General features: G+C 32.7%; 1 protein-coding gene across 2 annotated transcripts; it reads right to left on the bottom strand.

Moving 5' to 3' along the window:
• Window positions 1-94: 94 nt before the first annotated feature.
• Window positions 95-9,496, bottom strand: LOC110024665 (F-box/LRR-repeat protein At3g48880-like). 2 transcript variants are annotated; one of them, XM_020724769.1, is made up of 5 exons: window positions 9,354-9,496; window positions 8,996-9,223; window positions 6,504-6,635; window positions 2,491-2,865; window positions 95-849 (listed from the first exon to the last, which is right to left on the bottom strand). In XM_020724769.1, the coding sequence occupies exons 4-5, from the start codon at window positions 2,844-2,846 to the stop codon at window positions 192-194; spliced, it is 1,014 nt and encodes a 337-aa protein (XP_020580428.1). In that variant the 5' UTR covers window positions 2,847-2,865; window positions 6,504-6,635; window positions 8,996-9,223; window positions 9,354-9,496; the 3' UTR covers window positions 95-191. The 2 variants fall into 2 exon arrangements, with proteins under 2 accessions (XP_020580428.1, XP_020580427.1); XM_020724768.1 differs by lacking the exon at window positions 8,996-9,223.
• Between the last annotated feature and the right edge of the window lie 6,882 nt (window positions 9,497-16,378).

The following is a 16,378-nucleotide window of genomic DNA, read 5'->3' as shown; positions in this document are numbered from 1 at the left end:
TATATATATATATATATATATATATATATATATATATTGTAAGAAAATATTATTATAAAATATAATGCATAATACCTTGGTAGGTATAACATTACAAAACATCATCATACCAACTCAAGCCGGTTTCACCTCCAACAACTACCTAATTATTCTGCAACCAACATCTACCTTAAAACGCATGGACACAAACCCTAATTTCGAAATCCAAGATCAAGGCAACCCTCATCAAACAACTTCCCGTAATCCCCCAACGCAAGAGAACTCACCTCATCCTCTCGCCAGAACCAGTCCTCATACTTGTACCACCTCATCAGCCCTTCATCCCTGCTCATCCTCTCGCAGGCCACGCACGACCCGCTCTGGCAGTGAAAGAACTCCCGCAACCTCGCCGCCTTGCCGCGAATGCTCCCGTCGAGCTCCCGGAAGACTCTCTTCTTTCCGACGACGGCGGCGGAGGAGGAGGAGGAGGAGGAGGTGGTGGTGGTGGTGGTGGTGGGGGTGTCGAGGAGGAGGCAGTGGGAGATGTTGAGGGTTTCGAGGTGGTCCATGCAGTCGAGGATGAAGAGTAGGGCTTCGCGGATGAGGATGGAGCAGCGGAGGCTGAGGACGCGGAGGTTGGGGAGGTTGGTGGCGATGGAGAAAGCGAAGTCGACGTCGAAGGTGCCCATTATTTTGAGATGGGAGAAGTTCTTGCAGCTGCGGCGGATCTCCTCCATGATGTAGGAGGGATGCGCGATGCTCGGCATTGTTAGGGATTCGAGGCGCTCCCACATGCGGACGGCGTGCCGGATGCCGTCCTTTGTGATGCGGTTCCAGGCGGGCATTACCAGTCTCTTTAGATTGGGGCATCTGGTTTGTGAGGGAAGTGGGTCAAATGAAAATGTGTATTTCACTTTTAAAAAATTAATACTACTGGTATTTTCTTACGTAATAATAATGATTTGAGAGATATGCATGTAAAAAACAAAATTTAGGTGTAGATATGTAAATAGATAGGAATTGAGTGGTATGAGTGTAAAATGCATGTTCGGGTGGTATGAATGTAAAAAAAAAAAAAGGTAAAAAATTTAGGTGTTGGATATTTAAATACATAGGAATTGAGTGGTGTGTATTTGAATGTTTCATTTTTATATACAAAACCCCTTGAAATATTGATATTTATAAATTAATCATCGGGTGATTTTTTTGAACTAATGAACTGATGTATTTACGCATGCAATGATCAAATCATTGAGAATTTGATTAAAATTAAAAATATGACAGGTTTTACAATGAATTTTGATATGACTGGGAATGTGAAAAAGGGTTGAAAGAGGATGGCCGATCTGTAAATAGCAAGTTTCCGAGGGTGGTCTTTTTTTTAAGATTTACTCACATACCACTCAATTTTTAAGCATTTGCGTATCAAACATCAAAATTTCAATTTTTGCATACATATCGTCTTACCTGTGCATAAAAATGTATTTCTAACTCTCTAAAAGTTAAAAATAGTGATCTTTTTTTATGTGATACGAATGATTTGAGTGGTATGAATGTAAAAGATAAAACTTAGGTGTTAGATATGTAAATACATGGGAATTGAGGGGTATGAATGTAAATGCCCCTTAAAAAAAAAAAAAGGGGGAAAAAGAATAGGATGACTGAATGAAAGGGCCTACAAAGGTACAAAACCTTTCTACAGGACTTGAAAAGCGAATAGCCGCTTATAGCCAGATTTTTAAGTAGGAAGTTATGCATACATACCGTTTAGTACTTTGTATTTACATATTTAACACACAAACTTCAATTTTTACATCAATCCACTTATCAGTTTTTAGTTTCGCACATAGTAAAAATTGAAGTTTTGGTATTAGGCATATAATTGCCACTATTTTACATTGATAGCTATGTATTTACATATAACACCTAAACTTTATCTTTTTTTACATTTACAGCACCCAAGTCTTTCACATCACATAAAAAATACTATTATTTTAACATTTCATGCATGGATATAAGGTGGCAAATGTAAAAATTGAAGTTTCGGTATTAGACATGTAAATACCACTATTTTAACATTGATACCTATGTATTTACATATAACACCTCAACTTTAGTTTTTATATTTATGGCACCCAAATCATTCACATCAAGTAAAAAATACTAATATTTTAACTTTTCATGCATGGTTAAGGACTTACATATGTAAAAATTGATGTTTCGCATGCATTTACATACATACCCACCAATTCTTATGTATTTACATATGACACCAAGACTTTATTTTTAAATTTACAGCACCCAAATCTTTCACATCACATAAAAAGTATCACTATTTTAACTTTTCATGACATAGATAAGGCCACACATTCGTAATAATTGAAGTTTCGGTGTCGGACATGCAAATACGTAAGAATTAAGTGGCATATCTATATGTAAATCTTCCAAAATAAAAATTTGCAAAGGATTGAATATGTAAAGAATGGAGGGTTGATTAAAAATTGAGAGTACCTTTCAGCTATGTAACCAAGATGCTCATCCTTCATGTAAAGATTGAAATGGAAAATTAAGCACGACACGGCTCCTCGGCTGAGCGACATCGCAATCCTCAAGGCTTTCATTAATTTCCTATCCGACCTGTCGTCCACCCAAATGAACGGCGAAGCCCTTGTCTGTATGAAGTTGGATTTCAGGAGACCGAGGTCAAGTGTGTTCCAAAGTAGTGGATCCGAACAGGCCGAACGCCACGCATGGCAGACGAGAGCAACCGGAGCAAGTTCGATCATGTTCAACTCCTTGAATATCTTGACGAGGACATCGGTTTCCATGTCCTCCCATCTCCTCGATGCTGATTTGATTTCGGCCATCCTTGTCAAAATTAGGATGCTGCGACAAGACAAAGGGCCGTCTTGTAAATCGAATTCATTATGGCATCAAATGTTTGAAACAACAAAGGCGCATTTACTTACATACATAGCACAAATTTCTTATCTATGTACATATCTCACACCAAAGTGCCATGCATGTAAATGAATGTCAACATAAGGATTGTGTGCCAGGTATGTAAATACATACATGCCAGTCAATTCCTATGTATTTACATATTGAAAATCTATACTTTAAACTTTAGGCACATGCCACCTTATCTATGCTTGAGAAGTTATATTTCACTTTTCAAAAGTTGAAGTGGTATTGTTGATGTGTTCTGAAAGATTTGGGTGGTATACAAAATATAAATTTAGTTAATCTTCTTTAAACTGATCTAGTCTAACAACATACACAATCAAATAAATCACTAGACTCCCATTAGTACAAACCAAACAACAATAGCATCAGCAGCTCATGGAAATACGCCAAAAAACTGCAAAAAAAAAGCTGATAAATTAAGGGAAATTTACATACATAGCACACAATTCTCATGTATTTACATATCTTACACCCAGATTTTAAATTTATACAGATAGCACTCAAATCTTCAATTTCGCATAAAAAAATAGCACTTTTGCCACTTTTTAAAAGTGAAATACGCATGTATAGGTTTAAAGCATCAAAATGCAATGTATGTAAATATGAAAGTTTACATGTAAGATATGTAATTACATAAGAATTGTGAGCTATATACATCAATTTTCCAAAAATTAAATTCTTGCATTCTGATTGATATTATGCAAGTCACGTGGCGCATGTACAGATAGCAAACAGGAAAAAAACATTAACAACCACGACAAATTGCTTTGAGCTTGACCACAATCATAGCTAAATTTACTTGATTCTCAGCTAAGATAATGCGGTCAGCAACAAAAACAAGTTATATATTTTATACATGACATTATGTTGTTCTCAATTATAAAAAAACTTGCATACATGCAAAAACTGTAAACTGTATGTGGGGTAAGTAACCACACACAAGACATTATGTGTAAAAGAATGTCATTATCTAAATACATAAAAATCAGGAAGGTGTTATTCATCATTGCCATCGACGTCATAAATAAGTAATTCAGCATTGAAATAGTTTTTATAGAAATGCTTTCGCCGCTCCACAAGTAACGAAAAACCGCCACAAAGTAAAGAAAAAATAATAGAGAGGCTGAAGAAAAGAGGGTGTTTGAGAGAGAGAGAAAGGAATGATTGAAGAAGACGTAGAGAGATATGGAGGGATGTAAAATTTCTAGTCAAAGGAAGCATACTTCATCAATCCAAACAGAATAAATAATTGCTTTTAAGGTTCTGCAACTCATACCTTACCTATTTTTAATCTTTTCCTCTTCAATTTTTAGGGAAGAAATATTTTTTTTGCTATCATAATATCTTCTTCCTCTTTTTCTCTTTTAATTTGGTTACCAAAAAACCAGCTGCGAATGTCCGAAGATTTTGATTTCTTTTGATGTCCGCCAAATTTGCTAATTCTAAAATAATCATCAAAGCTTCGTACTAAACACAATCAATCTGATAAATGGTAAGAATACTACAAATTCCTTCGTAAGGAGTTATATCAAGCAAAAATTAAATTCATGTTGAAATGATTGAAGGGGTGGGAAATAGCTATGCCATGTATTACGTGTTCGAGGAGAATGATAAAGATGCATCTAGGACCAGAAGTAGTTATTAACTAAAATTTAAAATTTAAAATTACAACAACAACAACAAAACATTTATCCCACTAAGTGGTGTCAGCTACATGAATCTTTTTTCTCCATTGCGTCCTATTTAATATCATATTTTCATTTAATTCAAATAAATTAAGATCATTTTTTATCCAATATGCCCAAGTCATCCTAGTTCTACCTCTAACTTTCTTAACATAAGTCAAATCTAAAACATCTACACTTCTAATCAGATCCTCTGATGGTAGATGTTTAATGTGACCAAACCATCTAAGACGACTCTCTCTAATTTTGTACGTCATTGAAACTACACCAACCCTAACACGGATATATTCATTTCACACTTTGTCTTAAAGTGTAAAGCCACTCATCCACCTAATCATTCTCATCTCGGCAACACTTAACTTAGTTTTATGCTTCTCTTTTAAAGGCCAACATTCAGCGTCATATAGCATTGTAGGTCTCACCACCATCTTATAAGTTAAAACTTAAAATTAACATACTGAAAATCATACAAATTAGTCAAAATAAATAAAATTAAACAATGAATCAAGCACAAGGCCTTAGATAAAACTCCCCTAAAATAATTAACCAAGACGAGCATACTCGCAATTACAAAGCAAGGTTAAAGGGGAAGTAGTCTTCAATATGAACTATAAGAAATATGGCTGGCGATTCAAGGGACGCCTAAAGCGCCATGACAAATATGTAAGACATAGTCAAGAAGTCTCCATCATCATTCTCATTAATCTTATCCCAACTATTAGGAGTCGGTTGCAAATCCCAAGAGCCAAATAAATGGAGCCAATGATATCCACATAAACAAATGAGAAACATAATCATTCGCACACATATACGCCCTATCACTTTGATTTATAAAAATTTTAAAGGGCGTTTATATATATAGCACACAATTCTAATGTATTTACATATCTCACTCCCAAAATTTCATATTTACAAACATGACACTCAAATCTTTAATACCACATCAATAATAGCACTATTATCACTTTTTAAAAGTGAAATACACCTTTTTACGCGTAGGTTTAAAGTACCAAAGTGCTATGTGTGTAAATATGAAATTGTATGATATATAAATATATAAGAATTGTGTGCTAGGCATGTAAATTTCCCAATATTTAAACAGTAAACAAACATGTTAGGCTATGTATGTATATTTCCCAAAATTTAAACAGCAAATATACATGTTGTTTGAAGGGGAATCCTTGCTTTTCAAAAAAAGGTTTACAAACATTACCAACTTGATAGAGGACATTAAACCTCTCTGCTTATGTGCTCAAATCAACATACGATACGACCAAAGATCACCAAGAATCACAAAATATAACATTTGAAATTTACGTACGATGTTAAAGTCCAAACATGCTCCAACAATGCCATATATTCAAGAGCAGATGTCACAATAATACATAGAAAAAAAAAACTTATTAATCAAGATATTTAGATGGTCTTCCAAGTAAAAATAATAAATATGTATTTACATATCTAACACCTACAGTTCAATTTTTAAATACATACCACCTTACCTGTGCATAAAGGTGTATTTCAATTTTAAAAAGTTAAATAGGTGGTATTTTTTAGGACATGTAAAAGATTTGGTTGGTAAGAATGTAAAAAACAAAGTTTAGGCGTTAGATATGTAGATACATAGGAATTAAGTGATATGTATGTAAATGTCCCAAAAAAAAAATAAACCTCAATGTTTCAGGAAACCAAAGGAACACTCATATTATTACTAATTAGGGCAAGATATCGCCCAATAAGCACACAATGCTCGAGTTTTAACAAAATTCAAGATATAAATAAAAAATCAAATTTATGTTACAAAAATTGACAGGAAAGATTAGCATAAGAAAAGACAATGTTCGCTCATCCGCATCAAACACATATACTTACAGAGCGTTCTCATGTGATAGTTTTACTTCAGATTCGCTCAATGCTCGTCTTAAGGCGCAATGCTCCGAGCATGGGTCACACGTGTGCTAGATAAATCGCATATGTTTAAGTGCAAATTTTTAATATCACCTCCTGGAAAAAAGTAGTTCAAAAGAAAATGAAATTAAATGATCAAGTGAGGTAAGAAAAGTAAAAAAGCTAACCAAGCTATTTTGCTCACCAGATAAAGAGTCATTTTTCATAAATTAATTAAGAAGCATACCCATCAAAGTAATCTTAATTATTTTAACAGAAACTAAATAATTTTTGAGATATGAGAATGTAATAGATAATATGTGAAGTGTATGGGGAGAAAATATACAGGGTAAACAACATGATTTGGTGATGAATCTCGGTCAAAGGAAAAAAACAAAAGGCCTATAAAATATTATAGTGGGAAGGCAAACATTCCAGCATTCCAAAATTAAGATGTCGCACAAATAAATTTTTCAGAATCTAAGGGGTTAAAAAGCAAATTTGGATTGATCACATATTAATGCTAAGATAACCATGGAAATTAAATTTTATGAAGTGGAACTCAAAAATTTAAAAAAATAATAAAAAAAAGAATCCAAACATGCGGTATAACTCATTTAATAAAACCATTGCAAGTTAGAAAATTTGTGGTAATGGATTGGGATTTTACGTCCTGGCATTTTACAATGATCTCACACACAAATAGATAGATGAAAAGATTACAAGAGATATCAAACATTTTTACGTGGAAAATCTGGAAAAAAATACCACGGTATCTAGCCCATGTAAGAGAATACACTATGTTGATAAAGATCGCAAAGATTCACTCTTCCCTTTAATTGAAAATTGTCGAATTACAAAAAAATACACTCAAACATGATTTCCTCTAATGGTAATTGAGCTTGAAGTAATAAAAGGACGATAACAATAACTGAGTGATGGGATTCGAACAACGATATCGATTAGACAACAATCAAGTCATAGTGGAGTGATGATGACGACAATCAATCAACAATAAACGAATGATGATAGTAGAGCAAGGGTGACTGGATGGAGGTGATTAAATGATGATGGTCGAATAATGACAATCGCACAACGATGGTTATACAATGACATTTAGGTGATAAGAATTAGGCAGCAATGCTCGAGCAATAGTTGTTCAAATGATGACAATTGGACGTCTATGGTTTGACAACAATAATTGGGCAACAGTGGCGGGACAATCACAATCAAGCGATGATGCCTCAAATTTTGTCGGTATTGTATGTCAACTCGATCTCAATAGTTCATCTAATCTCCAAATTTTCTCAAAACTTAAGCAAATGAACCTTTCATGTGGAAAAATATTTATTTATAATTTTTAAGAGTGAGAATTTGGTAATTCTGACAAAATTCCTAAAACACTTTATCAAACGGCTTGTATTAATTCATTAGATCATAAACCAATCTATTAACATTTAAACGACTTAATGGTACAAATGAGTGATTTTTAAATAGGTGGATTCCTTTCGTCGAGATGCTCTATTTGATTATAAATATGTATGATCTAAAGGAAATTTGGAACTCTAATTATCATCCCATGGTTTTTAAATATGCTTTAAATGTTTGATTTGGGTTTGTTTGAGCTTCGATTGGATCACTTCACATCTTTAAGTTTGTCTTATTGAGTCAATCAGTTTGACTGTGAATTTGTTGAAATTAAATTTGGGGTGATCTTGAACTTGTCTCCAAAAGTTATCCCAATTGATATGCATCAAAATTAGTGCCTGCTCAAGTGATTTTTTTTTTTTTTTTTGCATATAAAAAAAATGATGAAGTAGGAAAATCCAAAAATAAAAGGGGATTCATATAGATACCAAAAAATTCTTATGTGTTTTATATCCAGCAGCTAAATCTTTATATTTATTGATAGAGCACTCTGATTTTTAAAAACATGTAAAAAGCTCATTAATATTAACTGGTCTAAGGTCATAAACTCCTTCTCATGTCCATGATTTTATGTGACGCTATGGTATTATATGAGCAAATAGAAAAATTGAGTTGTTAAATATGTAAATACCTAGAAATTATGTGATAAGTATGTAAATCCCCTAAGAAAAAGAGAGAATTAGAAGAGAATCCTAATAAAATTGCTAGAATGGCTTCTCACAAGAAACGAGATAAAAGACGTGTATTCAAAAGAATCCAAATCAATCAAACCGACATGTAAACTAATTCAACAAGTCAATTAAAAAGTTGATTTTTTCAAAAAATATTCATCGTTCCTGCTAAATGCTGAGAAAATGTTCAAGATGGCTTCTCAAAATCCTTTGAATGTTTCCTTCGATTAGTAGATTTTGTTACAGGAAACACAACAAGATAGGTGAAATCTTAAAAGATGAACACGAATAAACAAAACAACAAAAAACGTTTTCAAAAATATGTATAAATTTAACAGAAATGGGGAATTTATCATGCAAGGATTCATCAAAACCTACATTATGAAGAGGCTTCAACACGCCCAATCATTTCTGATGAAATCCTCAACTTAGCAATGCCTGATTTTTCCCACCCTAAGCCTAATCACAAATTAGAACCACCAAATTCAAAGCTCAGTACTGTACTTCTCCCAAATTGTCAGCCAATTTTAACTCTCGCATCATGCCCGATTGACAAAATTCAATTAATTAAGCCTCAGTCTCCCTGACCCAAATCTTGATAAGGCTCTACATAAGATCCAGAATGGAGTGAGATCTCCACCATATTCGCTCAAGTCCTTCCCCTTAAACGGAGGAGAATGCGATTACAAGAAAGCGGAATGGGAAAGAAAATAAAATGTTCAGACAAGTACTGTACCTCCGAACAAGGCGTTCTCAAACCCACGAACCTCGCCGGAGAAACCTCCGGCTACAACAACTTCCGGCGAGCTCCTCGCCGGCGGCACAACCTTCCGATCTGCCCACCACTCGCTCTCGAACTTTCCTCTCCCGCTCCACTCGGCTCGGTTACTGCGGATCCCGAGGTTGACCGGGGTGTCTTCTTTTTGCCTCGCTTTTATTAGTGTAGGGTTCTAATAGAAAGCCAATAATTGTTACAAAAGAAAATTAAAAAAAAAACGGTTTTTATTTATCAAACGCAAACCCTAGATATTATTTTTTTTTTAATTTGAATATTATTATATGTTGAAGTCAATTTATTTTTTAAGGATTTTGCAACCAATAATTTAATTTTGGCTTTATGCATTTGATGAAATGTAAAGCTTTTTATGAATAGAGTAGTCCTAAATATCATTCTAAATTTAGAAAGACTCCTTGAATAAAATAGTTCTTGTGATATTTGACCAAAATATTTTTTCATTGACATATAAGCATATTTGTGTTTAAGGGTGGCATATCAGGTTCACGTGTTGGATTACATGACATGAATAGTACACTGGTCAGACAGTCCAACACGAACATGACCTGTCTTCAACTCATTAATCTAAACCTGACTCGTATAACCAATTTAACATATGAAATAATTGTTATTTGGATAGTGATTTATTGTGGGTCTATTTCGAGTTGAGGGGTCAACCTAATCTCGACTTAAAATATTAAAAAAGGGTTATGATTTTAACCAACCCAAAATTTATATGGGTCAACTTGAACTAATATTTTTTTTTAGTTGGATTCGGGTCGAGCTGATGTGTCACTTTAATTTCTTACACCCCTACTTAAATTACAAAATTAATATATGACTATTGAACAAAAGAGCACAAAATATTTTCACTCCACGTTTAGAAGTTCATTATTAGATACTCTTAAAAGAGTATTATGAGTTGATCAGTTGTCATATCGTTGAATTGCCCAGATCCATAAATTACCTAACTATCGAACTGGTCAGTTTTTGAATTACTGAATTGCCTAACTGCCACACTCTCCACCTGCAGATTGCCAAAAATCTAAATTGTTGAATTGCCCAATTGCATAATTACCAAGTTGCTAAACTACCGAGCTGTCGAATTGTCGAACCATCTAATTACCAAATTGTTGAACTAGCAAACTGTCTAACTATTGAAGTGATCAAATTGTCTAGCTAGAGAATTGGTCAAATAGTCGAAGTGGTTGAACTACTGAACTGTCAAACTGTTGAGCTACCGACCTGTCGAACTAACAAACTAATGAATTAGTCAATCGTACAACCGTTAAATTGTCAAATTCTCGAACTGCCACGTTTAACTATATGATGAGACATGTCATCAAGATGTAAGACTTGACATAAAGTTGTAAAACATAACACAAAGCTGTGGGACATAATATAAAGCCGTTGAACATGACATAAACCTATAAGATAAAACATGTAACTACTGGATATGACATAAAATTATTGGATATGACTTAACATTATATACTTTTACATAAATTTTTATATCATGATAAAAAGACACCTCATGACTTATAAATAAGGTAAAAATGTAAATATGAGAGGGAGGAAGGCAAGGCTCTCTCTTCACACAGGCCGCTCCTCTCGCTTTCTCTCTTCCTTATATGTTTAATGTTAATAGGATTTGAGCACAACCAAAGAACATTATGGAATCCTACATTCTAAAAAGTTTCAACAACTACAAAATAAAAAGCTTATGATATCATTTATATGTATCCTTTAACACACACACACACACACACCCTAAAAAGGCCTTCCAAGCTGCCCAAAAGGTTGAATCTTTGAGTTGCTCACTTGTCTAATTACTCAAATGTCGAATTATTAAATTGCCCAATTGTCTAATTACCTAACTGACCAATTGATTAATCGTCAAATTATTTAATTTCCCACCTACTTAATTATTTAGCCACTGAACTGGCCAACTGCTGGTTGAATTGTTGAATTGTTTGACTGTCTGATTACCTAACTATTGAATTGTTGAATTCCCAAGCTGTCAATTTGCCCAACTTTCAAATTGAAAAATTGTCTAACTCTCAAAATGGTCAAATTATTTTACTGGAGAACTTGTCAAACTACATAGTCGGAGAACAGATCAAACAGTCTAACTGTCCATTTAAAGAAGTGGTCAAACTGTCAAGTTCAAGTACATAGAGAGACATAACAAAAAATTGTAAAGCAAGACATAAAAATACAAAATATGACATAAAGCTGCAAGATATGACATTAAACTATTAAGCACAATGTAAAATTGTTGAATATGCATAAAATTGTTGGATATGATTTAATATTATGCATATTTATATATTTTAATACCATGATAAAATGACACCTTGTATATTATAAATATATGTCAACTATAAAAATTAGGGGTAGGAAGGCATGTTCTTTCATCCCATGGGCTTCTCCTTCTGTCTCTTTCTCACTTTTTGGCTCAATGCTTATATAAACTGGGTATAACCCATGAACATTACAGGACAATGTATCTGAAATGATTCGACATCGTTAAAAGAGTAGTGAGTGTGGACGTATGTCTTGATTCTAAAGTCACGCGTAAACATCTCTAAAAACACAACAAATGTCATGGTAGAGGAAACTTCACCGAATGATCTAAGATATTTTATCCATAAATATTTCATAATTATATCATTTAAATTCTACTATCTTTATTTTGTCCATATAAATTTTCATTGGTGCTTTTATTTTAAAAATCAAGAAATTTGTTCCCTTGTAAGCAAGCTTTATGAGATGAAAAGAAAAATTGTCCAAATTTGTAGACCTACTCAACTCAATAGCTGAAAATTAGGGAAGATGTTGGAAAAATATCTTTCCAAAGTATAATTCAATTGAATAATATATGAAGTCAGTCAACCTAGGGACTGAAGGCCATGAGATCTCACCTAAAATAAAGTTGACATTTTACAACAATTATTCCCAACAAGTCCATCCAAAGCGTCATCATGCGAAACAAACACTGATTTTAATGAGATTAGTTTAATTCATTCATAATTGAGTTATATTATAAGTAAACAGTGCATCCATTTTCATAAAAAATATGATATAACTTATTTCTTATTGATAATACTCGAGGAACTCTCCTTATTAGAGCACAAAGTCAGCTAATAAAGTATTTGAAGGTGAGCCATAATAACCCTAGAATGGAATCCTATACTGTAGATGAACTTTATCATGCTTTATTATTTAGGACCTATCATGCTTCCATTAACTAAAACATCTCATGCACAATTATTTAGAGCTTATCTGACATCAACTTTTATTTTATTTTTTTTATCAAAAAGGGTTTATTTATAGTTTTTTTTTAACTTTTAAAAATATATCATGTTATTCTTAAAACCCTTAAACTGACACATTCACTTATTTTGTGTTTTAAAAAATAATCACGGATGATGACTATCACTGTCATTATTGATCATCACTTTGATCAACATTGATTATCATTTTGAACTATCACCATCAACAACTATTTTCATCAACAACCACTTTCAGACATGATCAATAACCACCTTTGGTCAGTGCAGTCACATCTCTAACGTCTCAAAATAAATTAAATTATTTTATTTTCAATAAAAATCAAAAAATCTTGATATATATATATATATATATATAAAAAGTTATCCCAAATGCCCCTTAAAAATTTATCTATCGTTAAATAAAAAACAAATGTTGTTATCAAGTTTGAAAAAATATTCTTGATTTTAAGGAATTTTTATAACTTACATTAATTTAATGTTGTTGGATTTGTTTTTCAGTTTTTTTTTTCTTCGGGTTTCTCTTTGACATAATTTACCCGTTTTATGTTTCGTGCTTTGTTTTATTCCATGTGTTATTAAAATTCAACTAGACGTTGATTTATACTTCAAATCTTGGTTGTAAATTTAATAATTTTTTGTTGGTTTGGAAATTTAAAAATTGTATTCCTAATTATATTAGGAATTTTTACAATTATTACTTCTAGTTTCCCTCACAAGATTAGTTATTCTCTACCTTATTCTATGTGGTTGTCCTGGGTTTTTATTAGTTGAGCTAATTCTTGTTTTTGTTGTTGGAATTTTTGACTTGATATTGAGTGGGTTTTTTGGCTTGATTGGTTTTATGTTGTTAGGCAATATTTCTTTCTACTTTGTTCTTTTTTGTATGACGAGTTTGGTTATGTGCTTTTATACCTCGATCGTTTCTAAATGTTGAGTTTGGTATTGAGCATTGATGAATTTAAATCGTTACTATTTCTAACTATATTTTTTATATATTCGAATTTTAGGATGAAATTTTAATACCATTCTGTAGGTAAGTTCTGAGCTCTAGTGGTTAGTTCTCCCTCTTATCTTTTGTTTTATTTTTGTTTTGCCTTCTTTGGTTTTTTGATCTTTTCTTACTCTGCTTGTTTATAGTCTGTTCTCTATTATTTGTGCTGCTCTCTCATTTGTTTTTATTTGCAGAGCTTAGTGTTATTGGTTGACCTTGTGCTACCATTGAGATTGCTGTTGCTTTTATTGTTGCTATTGTAGTGTTGTTGAAGTGTCGTTACAGCTCGGTTGCTATAGGAGTGAAGTTAGAGTTTTGTTGATGTTGGAATACTATTAGGATCTATTTGAGAGAGCATCCAGACTCCGTTTCACCATAGCAACAGTTGTCAGAAGGCCAACTTTTTGTTTGTGGGATCAAATTCTTCAAAAATTCGTCTGTCGTGATGTAATTTTTTACACTTTTGAGATCGCATTTTTGGCCTTATGTTCCGACGTTTTGGATCGTGGTATCATGCACTATTCGTCTTTGATGGCTGAAGCCACCATAGATAGGGGCCCCATGAACCTATTGTCTTCGTTGGAGATTGCCTCAAAGCCCTTTCAATTTCGTCTATAAGGCCATTGATGATGGCGACAACATTTGCAAATGCAGTAGAGGACTTTCGAGTTCCTAACGTGTGGATTAGCCGCCCTCTCTCAGAGATCCTAAGGGAGCTCGATAAGGCAAGGGTCGAAGACAACATAGCATCAAAAGTGCTTTCAGCTCCGTTGCTTCGCCTCCCGGCCTTTGTTCCACCAAATTTTATATTCAAACACCCAACGCGGTTCACCTACCGTAACTTTATAAAAGAGATTTTTCCGTGGATGCTTTTAGAGTCCGTTTGGGGCAGCTTATTTGGTGTGGTGGCGCGTATTGAAAACACACATGACCTGTTTGGGTAAACTTTATTTTGGCAGCTTATGCATTTTCAAAACGCTAAAAACAACGTTTTTCACACTGGAGACTTTCTGACAACGATCAGACTTTTCCAAAAAAATAAAAATTTGTAGTAGTCATCGCACATAGCTTATCAACATATTATTTTTAATCAGTTTATTAGCAAATTATTCAATAAGCTGCAGCTGTCCCAAACAAACTCTTAAACGAAATTTTTACAAAGATAAAACTCTGTTAAACAAACCCTTATAGTTCTGTTTTTATTTGCGGTGTTTTTTGGATCTCTATTGAGTTGTAATTTAAGTTTTTTTTGTTGACTCTTTGTTTCTTATGAATAAAACTTAGCCTCACCCTCACGTTCTTTTAGAAAAATAAAAATGAGGGCATTTACATAAATAACAACCAAATCATATTTATTTGCATACCCGACACATAAAATTTGTTTTTTATTTAATTATTTATATCATCAAAATCTTTCATTCCGCTTCAAAAAATACCACCATTTTTAACATTTAAAAAGTAGAAAACCCCTTCTCAAGCATAAGTAGGCGGTATGAATGTAAAAAATAAAGTTTATGCGTTACATATGCAAATACATAGAAATTGAGGGATATTTATGTAATCTTCCAAAAAAAAAAAAGGAAGAACATTTGTCATATTCTAACCCTGACCTTTATTATTCATCTATATTTATTTTGCTCTATAAAATTTCTACATGGGATGTCAATTAGATTGATAATATTTAGATTTTTTTAGTTTATTAAGACAAAATTTTTGGACATATTTGAATAATAAATAATTAAATATTTTCCTTTAAAATAATTTTGGCTATTCATATAATTTGAATATTTGATTGCCTTCTCTAACTTAATAGAATGCATGCCATTATTTGGCATTATGCTATAGCAACAAATAATTTATTTATTTATAGGTATTATGTAAAGTCCAAAAGATTTTCATATTTATTCATTTTGTTCTTCATATGTAAATCTTCTTTTTTTAGGGACATTTACATACATACCCCCCTATTTATATATATTTATATATCAACATATAAATTTTGATTTTTGTTCTCTCATATCACTAACAAAAATGCAATGTCATATACATAAAAATCGAAGTTTATCTATTAGATATGTAAATATGTACGAAGTAAGTAACATGAATGCAAGTACTATTTTTTAATGTTATGCGATTTTTTTTTTTCATCTGCTAGAGAACGATTGAAGATTATGATATATTTGAGGCAACTGCATTTGTTTGAATAAACATTAGGACAGCTGCATTTGTTTGAAGAAGCTTCAGTGATGCTGTTGCAGAAGAGATAACTCTTGTAAAAGTTGTGGCAACTATCATAAATTATTTTATTTTTAAAAAGTCAGGCAATAACTTTCTGTCAACCACCACACTTTGTTAGGTTAGATCATTAAACACAATTTAACGCTGAAGTTTTAAAAAAGAAATATATAAAAAAATAACTTTATCAAATGACCACTGCATTTATATGTAATATCTTAAATTCAATTTCTACATACATATATGTTTGGAAAGGTGTATTTGACATTTTAAAGTTAAAATAGCTGTATTTTTTGATATAAATGTAAAAGAAATAAATTTAGATGTTACGGATGTAAATATACAAGATTTGAGTGGCATGTATGTAAATGGACCCAACGTGAAATTTCTTTCTTGGGAGCAACCGTAGAAATATCTCCTCCACACATTTCCAGCCACACGACCATAATCAACTACATACAGCA

Source organism: Phalaenopsis equestris, unplaced genomic scaffold (assembly GCF_001263595.1).
Source record: "Phalaenopsis equestris unplaced genomic scaffold, ASM126359v1 Scaffold000266, whole genome shotgun sequence".
Lineage (NCBI taxonomy): Eukaryota > Viridiplantae > Streptophyta > Magnoliopsida > Asparagales > Orchidaceae > Phalaenopsis > Phalaenopsis equestris.
The sequence above is the reverse complement of the archived record's forward strand: the minus strand, read 5'-3'. Positions and strand labels throughout refer to the sequence as shown.